This window comes from Carassius carassius, chromosome 7, assembly GCF_963082965.1.
Source record: "Carassius carassius chromosome 7, fCarCar2.1, whole genome shotgun sequence".
Taxonomy (NCBI): Eukaryota; Metazoa; Chordata; class Actinopteri; order Cypriniformes; family Cyprinidae; genus Carassius; species Carassius carassius.
The window spans coordinates 2,720,100-2,743,001 of NC_081761.1; the positions used below are offsets into that span (position 1 = coordinate 2,720,100).

The window sequence follows — 22,902 nt, forward strand, 5'->3', positions numbered from 1 at the left end:
CCACCATGTGGATTTGAGAAAGTACACAGCCAAGCGTGTGTACTGAAAGGTTACCTGACAACCACAGTATGTGGGAGCTCACATTCAGAGAGGCCTGTGAAGCCTGCTACCTGATAACCACAAAATGTGGGAGTTCACCTACAGAGAGGCCTAGAGAGGCCTACTATCTGTTACCAGATAACCACCTCAGTGGAAACTGAAAGCAATATGGAACTCGACTCCAGGGAGGCCTGGTGAGGCCTACTACCTGACAACCACAAATCGCGGGAGCTCGCTATTTAGGAAACGCACAGTATGTGGGAGCTAAATCTCCAGGGAGGCCTGGTGAGGCCTACTACCTGGCAACCACAGTATGTGGGAGCTCACCATCAGGGAGGCCTGATGAAGCCTACCACCTGACAACCACAATATGTGGGAGTCCACCCAGCCCCTCATGTTAAGGGAAGCGATGCTTGAGGTGTATAACAAATACACACTGGTTGGATGAAGCCCAAGGAACACCGGGGCGAATCATCCCAAGAAAGGGAACGAAGCGGAGCGCGTAACCCTTACCATACAGGATTTTAGAAAGTGCGCAGAGTCTTGCGTGCACACTTACCACTTTACGTGGATTTCAGAAAGTGCGCAGAGTCTTGCGTGCACACTTACCACTTTACGTGGATTTCAGACAGTGCACAAAGCGTTAACGTGCACACTGACCACCATGTGGATTTGAGAAAGTACACAGGCAAGCGTGTGTACTGAAAGGTTACCTGACAACCACAGTATGTGGGAGCTCACATTCAGAGAGGCCTGTGAAGCCTGCTACCTGATAACCACAATATGTGGGAGTTCACCTACAGAGAGGCCTAGAGAGGCCTACTATCTGTTACCAGATAACCACCTCAGTGGAAACTGAAAGCAATATGGAACTCAACTCCAGGGAGGCCTGGTGAGGCCTACTACCTGACAACCACAAATCGCGGGAGCTCGTTTTTTAGGAAACGCACAGTATGTGGGAGCTAAATCTCCAGGGAGGCCTGGTGAGGCCTACTACCTGGCAACCACAGTATGTGGGAGCTCGTCTTCAGAGAGACCTGATGAAGCCTACTATCTGAAAACCACAATGTGCTATTTAGTGGAACGCACAATATGTGGGAGCTAAATCTCCAGGGAGGCCTGGTGAGGCCTACTACCTGGCAACCACAGTATGTGGGAGCTCGTCTTCAGAGAGACCTGATGAAGCCTACTATCTGAAAACCACAATGTGCTATTCCGTAGAAACGCATAGTATGTGGGAGCTAAATCTCCAGGGAGGCCTGGTGAGGCCTACTACCTGGCAACCACAGTATGTGGGAGCTCGTCTTCAGAGAGACCTGGTGAAGCCTACTATCTGAAAAAGCCACAATATGCTATTCCGTGGAAACGCATAGTATGTGGGAGCTAAATCTCCAGGGAGGCCTGGTGAGGCCTACTACCTGGCAACCACAGTATGTGGGAGCTCGTCTTCAGAGAGACCTGGTGAAGCCTACTATCTGAAAAAGCCACAACATGCTATTCCGTGGAAACGCATAGTATGTGGGAGCTAAATCTCCAGGGAGGCCTGGTGAGGCCTACTACCTGGCGACCACCGAACGTGGGAGCTCACCTTCAGAGAGACCTGGTGAAGCCTACTATCTGAAAACCACAATATGCTATTTAGTGGAGACGCACCGTATGTGGGAGCCAAATCTCCAGGGAGGCCTGGTGAGGCCTACTACCTGGCAACCACAGTATGTGGGAGCTCACCATCAGGGAGGCCTGATGAAGCCTACCACCTGATAACCACAATATGTGGGAGTCCACCCAGCCCCTCATGTTAAGGGAAGCGATGCTTGAGGTGTATAACAAATACACACTGGTTGAATGAAGCCCATGGAACCCAGGGCTAATCATCACAAGAAAGGGAACGAAGCGAAGCGCGTAACCCCTACCATACAGGATTTTAGAAAGTGCGCAAAGTCATGCGTGCACACTTACCACTTTATGTGGATTTCAGAAAGTGCGCAGAGTCTTGCGTGCACACTTACCACTTTACGTGGATTTCAGACAGTGCGCAAAGCGTTAACGTGCACACTGACCACTATGTGGCTTTGAGAAAGTACACAGGCAAGCGTGTGTACAGAGAGGTTCCCAAGCATCGCAGAGGCGCTGGATCGCACGGGAGCGGTGAGCTCCAACCCTCTTTTCTAGGCGAGGGGAGCATCACCTGAGGCAGTAAATACAGAGCTTCTTGCCGTAACCACCACCTCCCCGGATGCGCCAGGCGGCCCCTCAGGGTGACCTGGCTGGACATCTATGGAATTCCCTGCAGTGCTGTGCCAATTCTTTGGCCACCTAGCTACTGTAAAGGAAACTCACAGAGATTGTTAGTAGACATATAACCACCAGCAACATAACGTCCATAAACAGGTAGAGCAAGGGTTACCTACTCACCCACCCTCCTGTACTGGAGTCCCGCTGCGGGGCGCCCCCTTCTGGTCCGGACCGTCAGTAAGGCGGTTGCTATGAACATAGAACCAACCAAAACATCATAGGTCCAGAAAGGAGACTGTTATGTGAGAGACCGTCCACCTAACCTCGATCAGGTGGAAAGCTGGTGGCTACAGGGGAATTAGGAAGGGGAGGACAAAAAACAGAGGTTAAAAACATCCGGAGCTACTAGGTCATCCTACCGTTCTGACCCGGCGAGGACGCTGCCTCGTCCGAATCACGTCCCTCAGACCCTGCTTACCGCTCCGTGACCCGCGGTTCCTCTTGCCCCTGCCCTTAGGCGGGGGAGGAGCGCGAGCCGCAACACTAGCCTTCTGCGCCCTTCTACGACCCTCAGATCGAGATGGGCCAGGACCCCTGAGTTGCTCGGGCTCGGACCTGGACCTTCGTGGAATGAAGGATTTAAAGGCCGCTGAGCACGCCCTTGCCTCCCTGAACTTCCCGACCACCATCTCGACGGAGGTACCAAAAAGCTCAGAAGGCGAGACCGGAGCATCGAGAAGAAACCCCCTTTCTTCCTTCCCGATGTCAGCCAGGTTCACCCACAGATGTCTCTCCGTCACCACCATGGCCGCCATAGACCTGCCCATGGCGGAGGCGGCCTGCTGGGTAGCTCGGAGAGAGAGGTCTGTGGTGCGGCGCAGCTCGGCTACCTGGTCAGGTGAAAGGCCCTCACCTGTATCCAGGTCCTTCAGCAGGTCAGCCTGGTAGGCCTGGAGCACCGCCATCATGTGCAGTGAAGCCACAGCCTGACCGGCTGCCGCGTATGACCTGCCATTTAAGCGGGATGTATCTTGGAGGGGCTTAGATGGCAAAGCGGGAGATTTAAGAGAGGATGTTTGCCCCACAGAGAGATAGCAAGCCAGCGTCTCTTCTACAAGGGGCATCCTCTCATAGCCGTTCTCATGCAAGCCCTCGATATTAGCATAGCTCGTATGCTGAAACCGGTGGATGCGAGAGGAAAACGGCCTCTTCCATTCCTTTTCGACTTCTGCATGTAAGTCAGGCAAGAATGGAAGGCTCACCTGGGCTGGAGGGCTATGGTCAGACAAGTACCGCTCAGCGAGGCGACCTCGTGGCGCCACCTTGCTGGCACGCTTCCATGGCAAATCTAATTTTGCCGTGGCGCGATCCATAACCTCTAACAGCTCCTCATACACGGGACAGGAGGATTGAGAAGGCTCAGCCTCAGCTTCTTCACCACTCTCAGACATCTCCTGCTCTTCCTGGGTAGAACCCAGCAGAGCACTAACTTCAGTGTCAGAATGGGTTAATGATACCACATCTGCCTCCCGAAGTTCGCTCTCGTTCGCCGCCGGAGAGTGTGAAAAGGAAGGTCCCTCTCTACACCCCTCAGCGAGATCCATTTGTGATCCCCACGAGCTCATTCTCCTCCGTGCCTCGGCAACGGCGGGACCTGAGCCGCGGGATCCAGATGGCTGTCCCTCTTTCCTCGAAAAGAGAGACAAACGAGAGTGGAGCTTTCTCAGAGAGAAACGCTCGCAGTGCACGCAGACCGCCCCCTCAAGGACATCGCGCACGTGCTCTTCGCCCAAACAAGAGACGCAAAGAGTGTGCGTGTCATCGGGTGTCAGATAACGCTGACACGGATGCACACACTGTCTAAACGCCTTGCTAGTGGAAGCCATGATGAAAACAGTAATAGATCGCTCTTACCGTTTTGGTCGTTTCTCAGATGCACGCTTCAAACAAAACAGTCAACTGAAGACGAAGAAGATATTGACGGGTCCTACGGGCGCGTATTTATAGTCGCGCTGGTAGTGACGTCAGAGGCTGTCGCCGGCCAACACGTTGGCGTTTTTCAAAGTATGCTTCAGACACGGGTCACGACGAGGTGTTCCCCATAGTGTCCCCTCAGAGGACGCAGTTCGAAGTTCCCTTGAAAGGGAACTACAGGTTATTGACATCAATAGAAAAAAAAACATATGGTTAGTGACCTCACTGAACAGCACCAGAAAACATAACAAAAAAAGGACTGGAAAAATGCATCACTACAATACGCCACTAGAAAAATAAAGTACTGGTTAGTGACATCTCTAAATAGCATTACAAAAACAACTGGTTAGTGCAGCGGTTCCCAATCCCAGTCCTTGCAGATACTACTTTAGAGCAGGTTATCTTCAGAGAGCCAGTTAGTGACATCACTAAATGTCACTATAAAAACAAAAACTGGTTAGTGACATCACTAAACATCACTATAAAAACAAAAACTGGTTAGTGACATCACTAAACATCACTATAAAACAAAAACTGGTTAGTGGCATCAGTAAACTTCACTATAAAAACAAAAACTGGTTAGTGGCATCACTAAACGTCACTATAAAAACAAAAACTGGTTAGTGGCAACACTAAACGTCACTATAAAAACAAAAACTGGTTAGTGGCATCACTAAACATCACTATAAAAACAAAAACTGGTTAGTGGCATAACTAAACCTCACTATAAAAACAAACAACTGGTTAGTGACATCACTAAACGTCACTATAAAAACAAACAACTGGTTAGTGACATCACTAAACGTCACTATAAAAACAAAAACTGGATAGTGACATCACTAAACATCACTATAAAAACAAAAACTGGTTAGTGACATCACTAAACATCAAACAAAAACTGGTTAGTGGCATCAGTAAACTTCACTATAAAAACAAAAACTGGTTAGTGGCATCACTAAACGTCACTATAAAAACAAAAACTGGTTAGTGGCATCACTAAACGTCACTATAAAAACAAAAACTGGTTAGTGGCAACACTAAACGTCACTATAAAAACAAAAACTGGTTAGTGGCAACACTAAACGTCACTATAAAAACAAAAACTGGTTAGTGGCATAACTAAACGTCACAATAAAAACAAACAACCGGTTAGTGGCATAACTAAACGTCACAATAAAAACAATCAAGTGGTTAGTTGCATAACTAAATGTCACTATAAAAACAAACAACCGATTAGTGGCATAACTAAACGTCACAATAAAAACAAACAACCTGTTAGTTGCATAACTAAACGTCACAATAAAAACAAACAACCGGTTAGTGGCATAACTAAACGTCACTATAAAAACAAACAACCAGTTAGTGACATCACTAAACCTCACTATAAAAACAAACAACCGGTCAGTGACATAACTAAACGTCACTATAAAAACAAACAACTGGTTAGTGACATCACTAAACGTCACTATAAAAACGAACAACTGTTTAGTGACATCACTAAACGTCACAATAAAAACAAACAACTGGTTAGTGGCATCACTAAACGTCACTATAAAAACAAACAACTGTTTAGTGACATCACTAAACGTCACCATAAAAACAAACAACTGTTTAGTGACATCACTAAACGTCACTATAAAAACACACAACTGGTTAGTGACATCACTAAACGTCACTATAAAAACAAACAACTGGTTAGTGGCATCACTAAACGTCACTATAAAAACAAACAACTGGTTAGTGGTATCAATAAACGTCACTATAAAAACAAACAACTGGTAAATAACATCACTAAACGTCACTATAAAACAAACAACTGGTTAGTGGTATCACTAAAGATCACTATAAAAACAAACAACTGGTTAGTGACATCACTAAACGTCACTATAAAAACAAACAACTCGTTGGTGGTATCACTAAACGTCACTATAAAAACAAACAAATGGTAAATAACATCACTAAACAGTCCTAGAAAAATAAAACTGGTTAGTAACATCACTGAACATCACTATAAAAATAAACAACTGGTTAGTGACATCACTAAATGTCACTATAAAAGCAAACAACTGGTTAATAACATCACTAAACAGTACTAGAAAAACAACTGGTTTGTGACATCAATAAACGTCACTATAAAAATAAACAACTTGTTAGCGGCATCAAATAATAGCATAAAATAATTGGAAAAGGAGTGGCAAAATGTTAAGGCCAATCCATTCTGTTCATTTCATACCAATCCTGTATGTATTCAACAAACAGGTGGGCTAGAGACGTCTGGAAAAAGACCTGCAATGCCCCAGAGGTCTGGAGGCAGACTGGATTTGAGTGTCTTTCCACAGATACATCAGTGACAGACAGGGAAGAGATGTATCAAACGTACACATGGGGAATTACACAACAAGCTCGCAGTCGGCTGGTTGTTACCACCCTGCAGTTTGAGGCCCCTGGAGAGTCCCGAGAGAGCAGCGCTTGCCTCCTTATGACTGGAAATTCATGAGAGAGCAGCTTTATTTTAGAAGCACACTTAAACTGCAGATTTTCTCATGTGGAAACAGCCATTGAATGTTTCGGGTCGTGTGAGTGTGCGTCAGTTGTTTGTCGTAAACAAGAGCAAGAGTCTAAATCTCTCGAGCTCCTCCACTCTGACCTTAATTCCTGAGAACAGGACAGAAATCCGCTGCTTTGGCTCAAATTTCAGGCATAATGTCAATTAATCCTTCATTTCTGTTGAGTCATGCACTACACTTGCCGTTGAAGTGAGAGATCAACTTCTATTCTAATTCTGTCAAAACAGACGGAAAAAAGTAAATTGTCACTTCATCCCTGTATGAAAATGTTATAAAATATGTTCAAATTAAAATTATACATTTATTATAATTATACATTTATAAAGTAAATATAATATTATAATATGTCATAATATAATATAATATAATATAATACAATATATATATTATATTAATATAATATAATTTTATTTAAATAATTAAAACCATGATTTAATCATTGGTTAAATTGGACAATTAATTATATTTTATGCATAATATAATATAATATAATATAATATAATATAATATAATATAATATAATATAACATAACATAACATAATATAATATAATATAATATAATATAATATAATATAATATAATATAATATAATATAATATAATATAATATAATGGATGAAAATGAAATATAATTTGTACTGTTTTTCAACAGTGCATTTACATAACCTTACAATGATCTAAAAGTAAGTACAATTCTGTTCTTTGAGTACCTCTTAAAGAAAGTAAAAAAAAAAAAATGGTGCCGCTTTGAAGTTATCGAATGTCTTCAAAAAGCATGGAGAAACACCAGTTTAAGATGATAAGTCTCTGTAAATGTGTAGGTCTATAGATGGATATGTTCCTCGTGAAGAGAAATACAAAAATTAAAATGGCTAAAAGTGGGAAGGGTTTAAAATGTATGTCACGAGTCTTCTGCTTTTTTCATCAGAAGTGCCACAGAGTGCATAAGTAATTTGAAGATCCTGAACACTAGTAGAAAAACTCAGAAGGAAAGATCTTTCACAGTCCTCTGAGGAGCCCTTTGAAGCTCTTCAATAAAAGAAAAAAAAAAACTTGAGCATCCTGAGATTTGGCAGTATATTAATGAGTTCAGTTGACCGTTTTGGGCACAGTTTCCATTGTCAGAAAGAGCTGTGAGAGAACAGGAGATGAAATGAATGATTATACTGTATTTATCTTCTCTTGGAGCTCTGAGACTGCAGTACACAAGAGGAAGGTGTGCATTTAATAGTCTCAAATCCTCTCCTGCTCCTTCAGTGCTGAAGATAAATGATGCATTTTGTCTAGTTGAGTCAGGATTAAATGACATAAACAACACATTTACTTCCATAATGTGACATATTTCTGATATTCAATGAGAAATAATGATGAGCAGGACCTGATACTGTGCCTTATTTTGTCCACATTTCTCAATGGTCATGACTTCTGTTAAAATGTAATGTTTTTTGTTACTATTGCTGTACAACAGAATTGTAAGAAAAACTTGTGAGACAAACTCAGAATTGTGAGGCAAATTCAGAATTAAGAGAAATTTAGAATTCTGAGACAAACTCAGAATTGTAAGACAAACTCAGAATTGTGAGACAAACTCAGAATTAAGAGAAATTTCGAATTGTGAGACAAACTCAGAATTGTAAGACAAACTCAGAATTGTGAGACAGACTCAGAATTATGAGAAATTCAGAATTGTGAGACTAACTCAGAATTTTGAGATAAACTCAGAATTATGAGAAATTCAGAATTGTGAGACTAACTCAGAATTGTGAGACAAACTCAGAATAGCAAAACAAACTCAGAATTAAGAGAAATTTCGAATTGTGAGACAAACTCAGAATTGAAAGACAAACTCAGAATTGTGAGACTAACTCAGAATTGTGAGACAGACTCAGAATTATGAGAAATTCAGAATTGTGAGACTAACTCGGAATTGTGAGACAAACTCAGAATTGTGAGACAAACTCAGAATTATGAGAAATTCAGAACTGTGAGACAAACTCAGAATTGTAAGACAAACTCAGAATTGTGAGACTAACTCAGAACTGTGAGACAGACTCAGAATTATGAGAAATTCAGAATTGTGAGACTAACTCAGAATTGTGAGACAAACTCAGAATTGTGAGACAAACTCAGAATAGCAAGACAAACTCAGAATTAAGAGAAATTTCGAATTGTGAGACAAACTCAGAATTGTGAGACAGACTCATAATTATGAGAAATTCAGAATTGTGAAACTAACTCAGAATTGTGAGACAAACTCAGAATTGTGAGACAAACTCAAAATAGCAAGACAAACTCAGAATAGCAAGACAAACTCAGAATTTAGAGAAATTTCGAATTATGAGACAAACTCAGAATTGTAAGACAAACTCAGAATTGTGAGACTAACTCAGAATTGTGAGACAGACTCAGAATTATGAGAAATTCAGAATTGTGAGACTAACTCAGAATTGTGAGACAAACTCAGAATTGTGAGACAAACTCAGAATTATAAGTAATTCAGAATTGTGAGACTAACTCAGAATAGCAAGACAAACTCAGAACTGAGACAAACTCTAAAACTGTAAAGAAACTGTAAGAATTGCAAGATATAAACTCACAATTCAGACCCCCCCCCCCCCCGCACTTCCAAGTTTACATATAACAATTCGTATTTTTTTCCTTTTAATTTTGAATTTGCAAATCGCAACTGCATCTTTATTTTTATTTTTTTTGCAATGAAATAAACAATACAAAGGTAGTTGCACATTTTATCTTAGAATTCTCACTTTTTCCAGTGTTTCTGCAGTTCTGTGTTTATATTCCTAGACCAGTTATGAGAAATAAAGTCAGAATTGTAAAATATAAACTCAGGATTGTGAAATAAAAGTCGCAGTTAACTTTCTTATTTTTTTATTCTGTAGTGAAAAACAAGTATCATAGAAAACACTAGGGCTGGATTTTTACCTGAATTTTACGGTTCGATGCTCATTCACAAGCTTGCGATTCGATTCATTAATGATTATTCTGTATATACTGTATATATCAGGTACAGAACAAAAAATCTCTCAACTAATGCTGTAAAATATACATTAGAGTCAGTTGGGCCTACATTACTATAACATTGAATGTTAAAATAAACTGATGTTAAAATTTCACTTAAGTTTTTAAAATAATAAAGTTACAATTACATAATATTTCTACTTCAATTACTTTTTTTATTTTTTATTTTTTTACATAACAATAATGGTGGCAGTCATAAAATCTTGATGGATTTATTCAAACATAAATTAAACACTGAAGAACAGAAAATGTATAATGAATGGTGTATGGTGCATATACAGTATTTAGCAAAATGCCCCTCTATAGTTTATTTTTTTCTATAAACTAATGAGTTTATAGTCACCAAATATGTTTTTCCGAGGTAACTGTGACATTATGTGACATTCTTTTTCAAGACATTTTATTGAGGTCTTTGCACAGCTGAAACACTGATTGAGCAATTGCAGGATATGGATTGTAAAGTTGTACTCTTTCTTGTAAATTACCTTCGGATGTTTAGTCATGTTTATTTCGTGTTGAAACTGGTATTAATGTGGAGGAGATGATCATTTCACGTGCGGTCTGTTGAGCTAAGGTGCTTCAGAAATCTGTCACTCCACATTAAACAGCACCAAAACTGCATTTATTGTTTGAATATTGCAAAACCATGAATAGAATTTTAAATCTGAGACTTATTGCGATATATTGGATGGGACGTTCCGTTGAAGGCAACATTCAGTCCATTAACTGAAAACAGCCTAGACATAACGATTCCTTGTATTTAAGAATCAATATCTTTCCCTAAAAAGAAGAATAGATTAATATCAAGATTTTGATTTTTTTTGTACCCAGCCCTAGAAAACACCCTCATTTATAAAACTAGTTAAAAATCATATTACTATTACTAGTAAATAACAGTGGTAACAATTTGTTCATTGCTCAATAGTACACAGTGCAGTAAGTAATGTTAACTGATGCACCGTTTGAAGATATTTATTAACAAATGCTGAAATTAACATTAAGCTTAAGATTGATTAAAGTATCACTCACCTTTAGTTCATGTTAATGCTAACAAATGAAACCTTACCATAAAATATTGCTATATTTAAAAAAAGTGATCATATTTTCCATGCATTCAACTTCACGTGGCAGATGTTTAGTTTCATTATCTGTTTAATGTCACTCTGTAACCAAGAATAAATACATAGTAACTCAAAACTTCTTTATACACTTTGTTAAGGTGCGTCATACGCCATTTAAGATGAAAAGAAAAAAAACAGTACATTTAAAAATGCTGAAAAAAGGAGGTCATTTAGGTACATGGTACCGAGACGTATTCATAAAGCAGTATGTGACATCAGAAATATTGCATCATTTCTATAAAAAAAACAAAAACAAAGAAACAAAAAATAAAATGCTGATACGTGCAGTGCTTATTTCAGCTCACAACAATTTTTTGAATATACATCATTAAAGAATTTAATTAATTTTTTTCTCTGAATGTGTTGCTCTGAACCCTGTAGAAAAGACATTATTCAAGGCAGTAAAGTGTTGGCAGAATATCTAGTAGCCTGTTATATTTATGATAGAAACACTTTGTGATTAAAAAGGTTTTTGAAAGGACAGTTTTTTTTCTTATTTTTAACTCTCAGGTCATCTTCAGTTCTCATTGCATCAATTTGTACGATCAGTTTCCATTCAAGAACATCTCCTCGCTGGAATTTCAACCTCAATGTTTTAAAAGCTGGCACGTTTTCCTTTTCTTTCTGAAAAAACAGTGTGAAAAGCAGTCTTGAGACTGGGGTTTAGACCCAGTTGGCTGCTGTTACCCTGACAACAGCGCAAACGCACATATCGAGACCAGAGCCAGCGGGACGGTTTGTGCTCCTCTTGTGCCAGAATTCATCTGATCAAAGCCTTTGCTTTGTGGGTGATGGTATCGGTGATTGTTGGTATTTTCCGGTGTCCCTGCAAGAGAAAAGAAAGAAAAATGTGAGTCGTTGCACCAGAAGTGAACTGATCAGATGGGTTTATTCAAAGCATGTGTTTTCAATGTGATGAGGAATGAGGATAGCCAGATCAAAAACAATTCAACATCACTATCAAGTGTTCCTGGGAAGTTCCTACATTTGAGTCGTGATTAAATAATCATGTTTTTAAAAACAAGCGTACATGACAAACTGCTAATGAAGAATAGAAAAAAACCTAAATCACAAAACAAACATTTATTTGGTTTATGAGGCAACATGATTGGATTTTAACTAAATTGGATTTCTCATGATTTTTTTCACACCTGATGTACATAGTTTGTAGATTTGTAGAAATGTTGCATTCCATCACTTGCTCACCAATGGATCCTCTGCAGTGAATGGGTGCCGTCAGAATGAGAGTCCTAACAGCTGATAAAAACATCACAATAATCCACAAGTAATCCACACCACTCCAGTCGATCAGTTAACATCTTGAGAAGTGAAAAGATGTCTTTGTAAGAAACAAATCCATCAAGACATAACATTAAACTGTTAATTCAGGCTAAAATTTGAGTCCATATCCATAACACACTTTCTCCAGTAAGAAAAGGCATTTTGTCTGAATCAAGAGATAAATATGCACAGCTTAAGCACAATTCACAAGAGAAAACAATCAGTCCTAATCAGTCCTAAAAAAATGATTTTGATGTGAGGACAACAAGAGATGGGCTTTATCACTGGAGGAAGCGTTATTACGGATAGAGGACTGACATTTTAGTTGGAAGCAATGGTTAGAAGTTAAAAACATCTTAGTGATGGATTTGTTTCTTACAAACACACAGGTTTTCACTTCACAAGACATTAACTGATGGATGTGGAGTGGTGTGGATTGCTTGTGGATTATTGTGATGTTTTCATCAGCTGTTTGGACTCTCATTCTGACAGCACCCATTCACTCCATTGTTGAGCAAGTGATGGAATGCAAATCAGTACATATCCCCAAATCTGTTGCCATGAAGAATCAAACTCATCTACATCTCGAATGGCCTATGGGTGAGTAAATATTCAGCAATTTCCTTTTGGAGTGAATTATTCCTTTGAAATAACTGAATGCATGCATGCCCTATATCTTAAAATTAGGGCTCAAATGTTTCCCAATTGAATTAAAGACATTGTTGGCTTGCAAAGAATAATTAATAATCATATTCCAACATAGCTTATAGAAAACATCAGGCAACTGGTTAGTTGCGAGTTTTTCAACAAAAAGGATGTGTATGTTTTCAACATACATTCAGCGTATCCATCTGAGCTTTAAAATCTCAATCAAATAGATGTACATAACGGATGCTGTCAAGTATATAACAAAGTACTCATGCATAGTTTCCCAGCGTTCCTGCCAGAGGAGCTTCACCAGCCAAACATTTCAAGCGTCCCTCAGCAGGATCCTGCTCTCAACAAAAGAGCTCTAAATATTTCCTACCATTTTGTTTGGACGTTGCACATACTTTTTTAACCCCCAAAGAATCATTCAAGACAAGAACTGCTCACATTTCTTGGCATTAGACTGCTTGGGAATATTTATGTTTGAATTTGCTTGGCAAAACAGAATGCATTAATAACACAGTACGGAAGGGTCTATACATATTCAAAGAGTGAAAGGACTTATAAAAGGAGCATATAGGGTGACCGAAAACCATTGACATGTCTCCCTCAAAGAGCCACAAATCATGGTTGAGCTTTTGTCAAATAAATCTGTGTGGACTAAAATTAAGCAGATATCGATCCTCTGCTCTGATGTCCCCAGACGGTCATTTTAAAGGGCTGATCCGAGACACACATGGGATATTTGGCAGCCCGCTGGTCCGACTCAAGACATCGATCCTCGTGCATCTTCAGAAGCGCTCGCATCCGATGGCAGTCGAGGCACAAATCCTGGGGCTCTTCAAAGTCTAGCACAGCTTAGAGAACACGCAGAGCAAACAAAGATGAACAGAACGGACTGAGCCTCTGATTCTGGCAGCTCTTCACATCAGAAGAACAAAAGCAGATATATTGTAGGATGTCTTTTTGTAAACCGACTATGGGATCTGACAATCAACGACCTCACATGCTTATGTCGACTTTTAATATGCCTTCTTTGTCATTTATGTTCATAAACAATCAATTCTAGAACTCACCTATCACTGAAAGTTAAGAGTTAATAATTGTTCTTGCAAATTAACATTGATGTAAACGCATTTAAAAATAAATAATATATTTATAAATAATATATTAAATAAATAAATACATTGATACTATGGTAGTACCATGTACATTTTGAGTGTCTATATACTGTATATATATATATATATATATATATATATATATATATATGTGTGTGTGTATCAAGAAATCTATTATAAATATATATCCCCCCCACACACACGTACTTACAGTATAAATAATAATATGTAAATATAAATAATATGTAACAATACAATATGTAACATACATATGTATGCAACAATTCATGTAATATTTTACAAAGGGAAGAGAAGACTCATCTCATGTCAAGGACTGTCTGTCCAATCAAACGTGGCGATATCTGAGCAAATGAATCTGTCACTCGGTTAAATCAGATAGATGTCAAGATGGACAGGGTGTGTGACATGCTCTCATCCTCAAAAACTGCTCAAAGTCAAACACATACAATTAGAGTTCCACATTGAGATGTCGCTTTATGTCCAAAGCAAAACCAGAGCCACTTTAATAACATGTTTGGCTTGACGTCTAACAATTAAGATCACACAGATTCAAGCCAATCTCTGCATTTGGTGCTCTGATGCAGCATGCGTGACTGTTGCGCAGCTGTGCTGGTCATTACGAGTGCTGGCCTGATTCCTCTGTCCCTCTGGACCTGTGTCAGACAACATTAGGGAGAGGAAGACAAGAGTGATGACCCGTCTCCTCCCATGCATCCCTGCTCTCCTCCGTCTCAGCACAGCGGTGCAGGAAGACCGAAGATTGGCAGGCGTAATCTGAGAGCTCCTGCTGATTACTTTCTGGACATGGACAGAATGCATATCAGACCGAGAGTAAAGACAAACGCGCTCAGATGAGGCCAGAGAAGCCAATAACGACAAATGCATCTCAGTGGCTGGTTAAAGGCCACAATCAATATCTTTCCAATTACAATTTAGCTCAGGGGTCCAAAGGAATGGGCCAAATGATCGCTTTTAATCAACCATTAATCAATTGTCCATTCTAAAAGTACAACATGCATGTTTTGAAGACACATTGGGCCACAGTGCAATTTGTGACCTGCTTTGGATGGACTACAAATTACAATTAACATTCAAAAATTGCAAAGTGATGAGAAAATCTTAGTATTTAAAGTGCAAAGCACGACTTTTGCAGTTGGATTAGCTAAACTATTACATTATTAATATTTAATAACTGCAACAACATGCCACAACAACTTTTTATTATTAATTGTTAATATTAATAATGTTTACAATTATTAATAATGATTAAATATATTAAGATGAACTATTATAAATAATACAATTAAATTAATTAAATTATTATCAAATACAATTATTAATATTATCATATTATTTAATTATAACACAGCAACATTTATTAATTATTATGAATACTAAATAATTATAAAAAAGAACAGCAACACTTTTTTGTGATTACTAACACCAAATAATTATTAAATAGTCATTATTATAAGTATTATTAATACAAAATAATTCTGAATAAGAATAGAAAATAAAACCAACAAAAAACATTGTATGATTAATTATTAATAAAGTATAACGCTTCATTATTTACAGTATAAACATGATTTACATTGTAAATAAGTTATTATATTTAATACATTTTATATAAAACATATTGCATTTGAAATTAATTATGATTATTAAGAAATACAGAAATAAATACTAATCCAATACTAATTCTAGTCTATTTTCCCATGTCATATTCACTTTAAACATGACCAGAAACAATTTTTGAGAAACTATGAGAAACTATGAGTACGTTAGCAAACAGAGGAGTTTTGCTGTGCTTCTGTAGCGATACAGTCATCTCTTTGTATAGTTAGACAGTGAACCTGATGTCCTTTTTGTCCCAGCTGATTCTCTCCAGCCGCTTCAGGGACAGAAATATAAAAACACGTGTCGGTGTCGGCCTAAACAAATGCCATAAAACGAGCATTAGCGCCAGAAGAGGCTCAGATAATGCAGCAAAGACAAAGTTGGAGGCTGATGTAAAATCAATGCAAGTTAAATCTCTCGGACCTCAGAGAACAATGATCAATAACACAACCACCGGGAAGAAAAAGAGCAGAATAAAGAGGCAGTCGTGGGTGGGGACGCAGGAAGTGAGCTGTGTCTTACTCTACATGCCAATTCTTAAACACAGAGAAACATGCATGCAAACCTTTCAGTTTATGCATATATGCAATATGCAAATGCATTAACGCACTCAAGTTTGTCATCTCACAAGTTTTTTTACTGGATTCACACATGCAAAACCGTTCACAGATGTCATCTCAAAGCAACACATCCAGCAGTTTCATGGGGAGCAATGTAAACGTTTCCAGCACTGCAACTATAATCCCAAGAACTTCTTTGTTGATGATGAATTTATTCATATGTTCTCCATTAAATAATGTGCCAGGAATGCATTCAGTGTGAAATGCAGAACAAACCGGAAAGAAACTCCACAACTGTGAACATTTAGATACGCAGGAATAATAGAGCCAAACGAACAAAACACAAACAGCATAATCCTTCCAGAAATCATGCTCCATAGTCGAGAGAGAAATCATTTATAACCCATTTAATTCTAAGGCTGTGATGACATCCAGATTTGGTGTTAAGAATTTGAGTTTAAAATGCAATTGCATGTCCATTTTAAATATATATATACACACAGTATATACATAATTATTTAATAACAACAGCAACAACCACAATTATTTTATTATTAAATTACTCTTATTATTAAAACTAAATATTTAGTATGTAATATAATTAATGAATATGACATGGGGAAATCATAAATTATGTTCATACATAATGAACAACCAATCATACATTTATGTAATAATTATTTCGTATTTATTAATAATAATGTTTTCTAATATTATTAACTAATAAAATAATTATTCAATTTTAATTAATACATTATATAGTGAAATTTATAGTCATTTTATAGTAAAATAATGTATTATAAAATACTAAAAACAATATATGTCTTGCTATTTTTTTTTGGCTATAATATAACTCAGGGATCAGCAACCTTTTCGGCATGACGTGCCATTTTTTATTTTTATGGTTAACCACTGTGCCAAGTGTGCACAGCCCCCCCCCCCACACCCCGATATAATTCTGTATTTAAACGGTACATACACAATTTTTTATTATACGATAAAAAAAAGTTTTTTTAACGTTTAATCAACGTTAATGCACTGCTTTAATTGATGAACGTTTACACACAGACACACACACACACACCACTCGCACACAGAGATCTGAGATCGTGCTGTGCAAAAAGTAGCATTCAGAAGCTCATAAACCTATGAGTGTTGTCACGCTACTTTTATTAATCGATACTGAATCGCTACATTATATTTCTCAACAACAAAGGGGCAAAATCGCTTCATTGTCTGCAGAGAGAGACAATTTACCCCCCCCCCCCACTTTCTTTCTCTCAAAATGGCCATATTTCAGAAAATTTTTCATCACTGGATATAGCTTTAGGTCATTTAACATTTCTATGGTAAAACGTATTATTAAAAGTTGACGAATGTTAATTGATTTGCAGCTTCATCTTACCTCACTCTCTTTAACGTTAAACTGACGCTTCGCGCTCTGCTTCTGTGAACAGTAAACCCCGCCTACTTTGATCTGATTGGCCATCTCAGTCATTTTGACATTGACGAGTGCTGTTAGACTGAGGCTTTGATCTGAAGCACCTAGTATGTGCAGTGTTTGCACGTGCATCCATGCAAGTTAATTCTCACACTTTAATAGTATTTGTAGCTCCTAACAGGCTGTGTGACTATGAGAAGTTATTACATCAAACTGTACGTCATTATACAGTTTTCCTTATTGCTTGCGTGCCAGCGATTATCCCTCTGCGTGCCACTGTTGGTACGCGTGCCGTAGGTTGCCAACCCCTGATATAACTTATGTCACAATAAAAAAAAAAAAAAAAAAAAAAAAAAAAATTGAAAACTGATGTCACAATAAAAAACAAAACAAAATATTATTTATTTATTTAGAACCTATAAAGCTGTGCAGAATTTGATCTACAATGAAAACCACTGAAAAAAAAAATTCTATGATTTGACACTTTGAATAAAAAAAAAAAAAAGAAATATATATATATATATATATATATATATATATATATTATACAGTATATAAAAACAATCATCTTTAACTCTCATTTATTGTAAATATGATTGCTTGCTTATTTATTTATTTTATTAATATTTTTTTTTATTCATAAACCCTTTAATAAACCTGTTTTAAATTTTATCTACAATGAAAACCATTGAAAACTCGTAAATAACTTATTAAATAAAAACTTTAACTCCTTTTTGCACCAATTCATACATAGTTTGAGTGACAGCTATATGTCACAAAGAGTGAAGTGGCACATGTACTAAACTCATCAACCTTCAGCTTTTCACCCTGAATAGTGTTCGGTTGCTTTTGTGTTGGCGTCTGAATGGAAGGGCTGTGAGTGTTTCTCTTTATTTTCGCTGATTCCACTGACCTTAAGAGAACAGCAGTACTGGTTCCCAAAGCCCAATCCCAGCATCGCACTACCATCTGTTGACTTTACTGAAGAAAATAAAAAAATCGAGGAAAACCGTTGCCTTAAAACTTAAAAGTATATAAACTGCATGCAAAAATGAATAAATAAATTAAAATAAATAAGTTACACTGACAAATAACAGTTTGAAAATGTGTTGTTTACTTTTTATTTTAAGTTGGACTTAAAAGTATTAAATTGTGATTACTTTAAAGTGTGATTATACTTAATTTATATTAACTAAGTATCTACTTAGTTAAATTGAGGAAACCCATTACCTTGAAAAAAATTTAAAACGTGTAATTACAATTCACTTTTTACTGATTTGATCTTATTTTATTAATTTCTTTAAAGAAAATTGTAAGCTAATACTTATACAATTCTCGAAAATAAAAAAAATGTTCAAAACAGACTGCACGACAGACTACATTTTTCATGCACAGAAAGTGCCAAGTTTTCTAAGTTTCATCCATACTCCAGTATACCCCAGAGAAGAGCTCAGTTATACATCTATTAATTAGAAAGTATGTAACAAGGTTAAATATTTACCATCAACCAAATCAGCTGCTGGAAAACAACAAGCCAACATATATTCAGCGGACAGAGGCTTGTTAATGAAGACAGAAAACAAGAGGAGAGACAGAATGAGAGAGGAAGAGCGGAGCAGTGGAGCGCTGCAGGAGGGAGTGGAGATGAAGCCACCTGAGAGCCCACTCCACGGCCCCCAGAGTCCCCGCTCTATTCATTCACACGCACGGCCTCGCCTCGGTCGAGTATCACGGCACAGCGATGCGCTCTGCTCTGTGTTCTGTGTGTGCTGTGACTCTTCTGTGTTGATACACCGTTTACTCTAACGGGTGTGAACAGAGGTTCAACGGACAGCTAATGCTTTCCACTTGTGGCTGTTTCTTAAACTCTACATAAAAAGGCCTATTTATACTGTCAGTCTTAAACATTTTTTTTTAATTATTATTAAAAAAGCTTAAAACGGGAATAAAAAATAAAGCTTAAAAATTTGAAAAAGACTATATGTACTAAAATTGGTAAAACTAAAATAAAAATGCCGTAAAATGCACTAATCAAAAACATTAAAAACAATTAACATAATAGGAAAAATACAATTACTGAAGATAAAACAAACAAAAAAAATAATAATATAAAAATGTATATTTTTAAGAACATTTTTAAAGTGTTTAAAATAATTAAATAAATAAAACAATAAAACTAACAAAAGCACATTACAAAATTAACACATTTGGTGTATTAATAAAAACAAAATAAGAAATAGAAGTTGAAATAATACAATAACTAAAAATAAAATACGGTAATCTCAAATAGCATTATTAATAATAAAAAGCATTTTAAAATAATTATATATATATATATATATATATATATATATATATATATATATATATATATACATAAAAACTGACAAGCAAATTAAAGACGTACTAAAACTTAAAGTTACTAAAAATCGAAATGACAAAAATAAAAGTTCTTTTAAAACATTATAAAAACTATTATATTATAAAAAGAACACTAAAATAACAATGAAAAACCATAATTTATCAACTTGCCCCACCTCCAAAAATTACAAAACTAATTCTTCCTCTTCTTCATTTTATCATCTAGCCATTTCCGTTAAAATCACATCGAAAAACATGACAAACGCAGGAAATATGATATGTTTCATACTTAGAGTAATTAGTAACTGCTTTATTTCCTTTTTCAAAATTATTCCATGTCCAGAGTCCAGAATCCACAGTCTAGGCAAAACTTTCTCATTAACCGTGTTGTTCATGTGTACAAGATACCTATAAGCAAACACGTCTGCTAATACATTTCATGATTCCATATTATGTGTATTAATGCATAGTGTGTATCCAAACTAAAAGACACTTAAACTGTCACTTACTGTTTCTCAGTCTATCAGCTGATAGCTAATGCTTTCCACTTGTGGCCATTTTTAAACTCATCATAAATTCATCCTCTTATCACCTGTATTAAATCGCAGTAAAAACAACCGATTCTTTTTTGGTAATTGTAACACATCTGCTTTAGTTCTTTTTACCATATCGCCACCATAAAACAAAAGTGATGTCATTTGGAGGAAATTATCTTTAAACAACTGTCACAGAAATATATTGACACAATTAAAAAATCTCAAACTGTTCAAGAAATATTTTGACTAATTTCTTAAGTGCTTTTGTTTCAGCAGCTGTCTAAAGAGTTTGACACATGATGGGAAAAATAGCATTAAATTGACATAAAATGCACTATTTGTGATTGTGTCGATATTGTTAGTTGAAACAAAAATGTTTTTAAACATGAATAAAGCTAAAAGACAAAAAGAGTAATATTAAAAATGAACAACGACAACAACAAAAACATAAAAGCATAATATAAATGAGAAAAATACATTTCAAAATGACTAAAACTGAATATTAAAAACTGAAAGACAAAATTAAATGCTAGTTGAGTATAAATAAATATTATTGTAGCATATGAAGAATACTGAAATAACAATGTGTGAATGAAATGGCATCACTAACCTCTCCCTTTCCACTTTTTAAAAATGTCATTAATTAAAATTAACCCAAAATAAAATAAATCATAAATATCATATGAAAATATAAAGGATAGGAAATAAATGAATAAATAAATTTGAAATTGAAATAAAAATGTGAAATGTTGTCATGGCAACTAACTGAAATAAAATAAGTCTAAGTAGTAAAATTACTAAAACAAAAATAAAAATGCAAGAATATTTTAAAATATATTTTTTTATAAATGTAAAAAAAATAAATAAAAAACACACGTAACAACATAATATAGACAAAATATATCAATACAAGTTAAAAAAAGCCTACAACTGAAAATGTAAAAACTGAAACCTCACATGATAAAAATAAAAGCTAACTCAAAATATTAATAAGTACTACATTTGTGCATAAATACTAAACTGACAAAGATGTGTGAAAAATCAATTAAATAACTTGCTCCGCCTCCAGGAACAACATCACTTAACCCTCCCCTCCTTCCTTATTTTATCTACAAATTTCCTAATATATAAAATCATGCCACGAATCATTAAAAATCCTATTTTAATCTACATTACATAAGCAAAATGGAAAGAGTTTCCTATTTTAAATAATTATAAATAATTATTCCATGTCGAGTACACAGTTTAGGCAATATTTTTTCATTAACCGGCTTGTTCATGTGCAAGAAATCCCTACTAAAATACACAACGGCTAAAACATTTCCTATATGAATCCATATTTTTCATGTTAATGCCTCTGTTTCCACGTTTAAACTGCTTGCATAAATATATAATGAAGACCGGATGAATGAATGATGCAACTGCCATGCAACACTAGACCTTCACACTGTATGGAAGCGCCTATATTTGCCGTTGATGATGCGGTCAGTCACTAGCATGTTGCCAGGTACACTCATGTCTAGTTTAAGCAGCAAAACGAAGGCAAATCACAGAATATTGATATTCCAAATATGATCTCTGCACTTTCTGTGACACAATCTGTCACAGGAGCCACATCAGGGCCACAGCGTCATTAGCAATATGGCTTTCTGCTGTTAGGGAAGTAAAGTAGGCAAGAGCTTTTCCCCAAAACACAACAACAATGCAGACTGAATAAATACCTGGCTGCAACACACTTTTATTCAGACGAGGCAGAGGCCAGAGACGTGACACACATCCTGCTCCATGGAGCCATTACATCACTGTCAATCACACAGCTACTCCTGACCTTGCTGACGAATATGAGAAAAATGAGTGAACTTCCAGCGTTTGATAGATGATTGAAGGCACACATCATTCATGTGGTCCTCCACTCGTGCCAGTGCAGTTTAACACGGGTCGTGTCCAAATCCTCCTTTTCCCTGGAACAACATTAGACGAGACCTGCTGCTTGGAAATTGGACAATCTTGGAAATTATAGACATCTGCTCAGCTGGACATCAGAGCGAGAGTGAGTTTTATGAGTCGACTTAAGTGCACAATTACAGCTAATGACTACAAACACAACACGGCCTGCGAAAATATTACTTACAACATGACGCATTTAAATAGTTTGAGTGGCGATAAAACCAACACTTTAGCTGATTTGACTTTTTCACTTCTCAACAAAGACAAAAAAAGAAAAACAAATGATTTGCAATAGGTATGGGCTTCACTCATGCAGCCGCAGTGCATGATGGGTAATGCAGTCTTAGCTAAGTCTGTCACCTGCATGTTTAAAGGAATGGCTTTTAACACA

At 36.9% G+C, this 22,902-nt stretch overlaps 1 protein-coding gene across 1 annotated transcript in view; it reads right to left on the reverse strand.

Moving 5' to 3' along the window:
* Positions 1-10,944: 10,944 nt before the first annotated feature.
* Positions 10,945-22,902, reverse strand: part of LOC132143366 (glypican-5-like) — a 163,234-nt gene continuing 151,276 nt past the window's right edge. Inside the window, exon 8 of the mRNA XM_059553523.1 lies at positions 10,945-11,801. Coding sequence (XP_059409506.1) covers positions 11,659-11,801 — 143 coding nt within the window. The 3' untranslated portion in view covers positions 10,945-11,658. The remainder of the gene's footprint in view (positions 11,802-22,902) is intronic.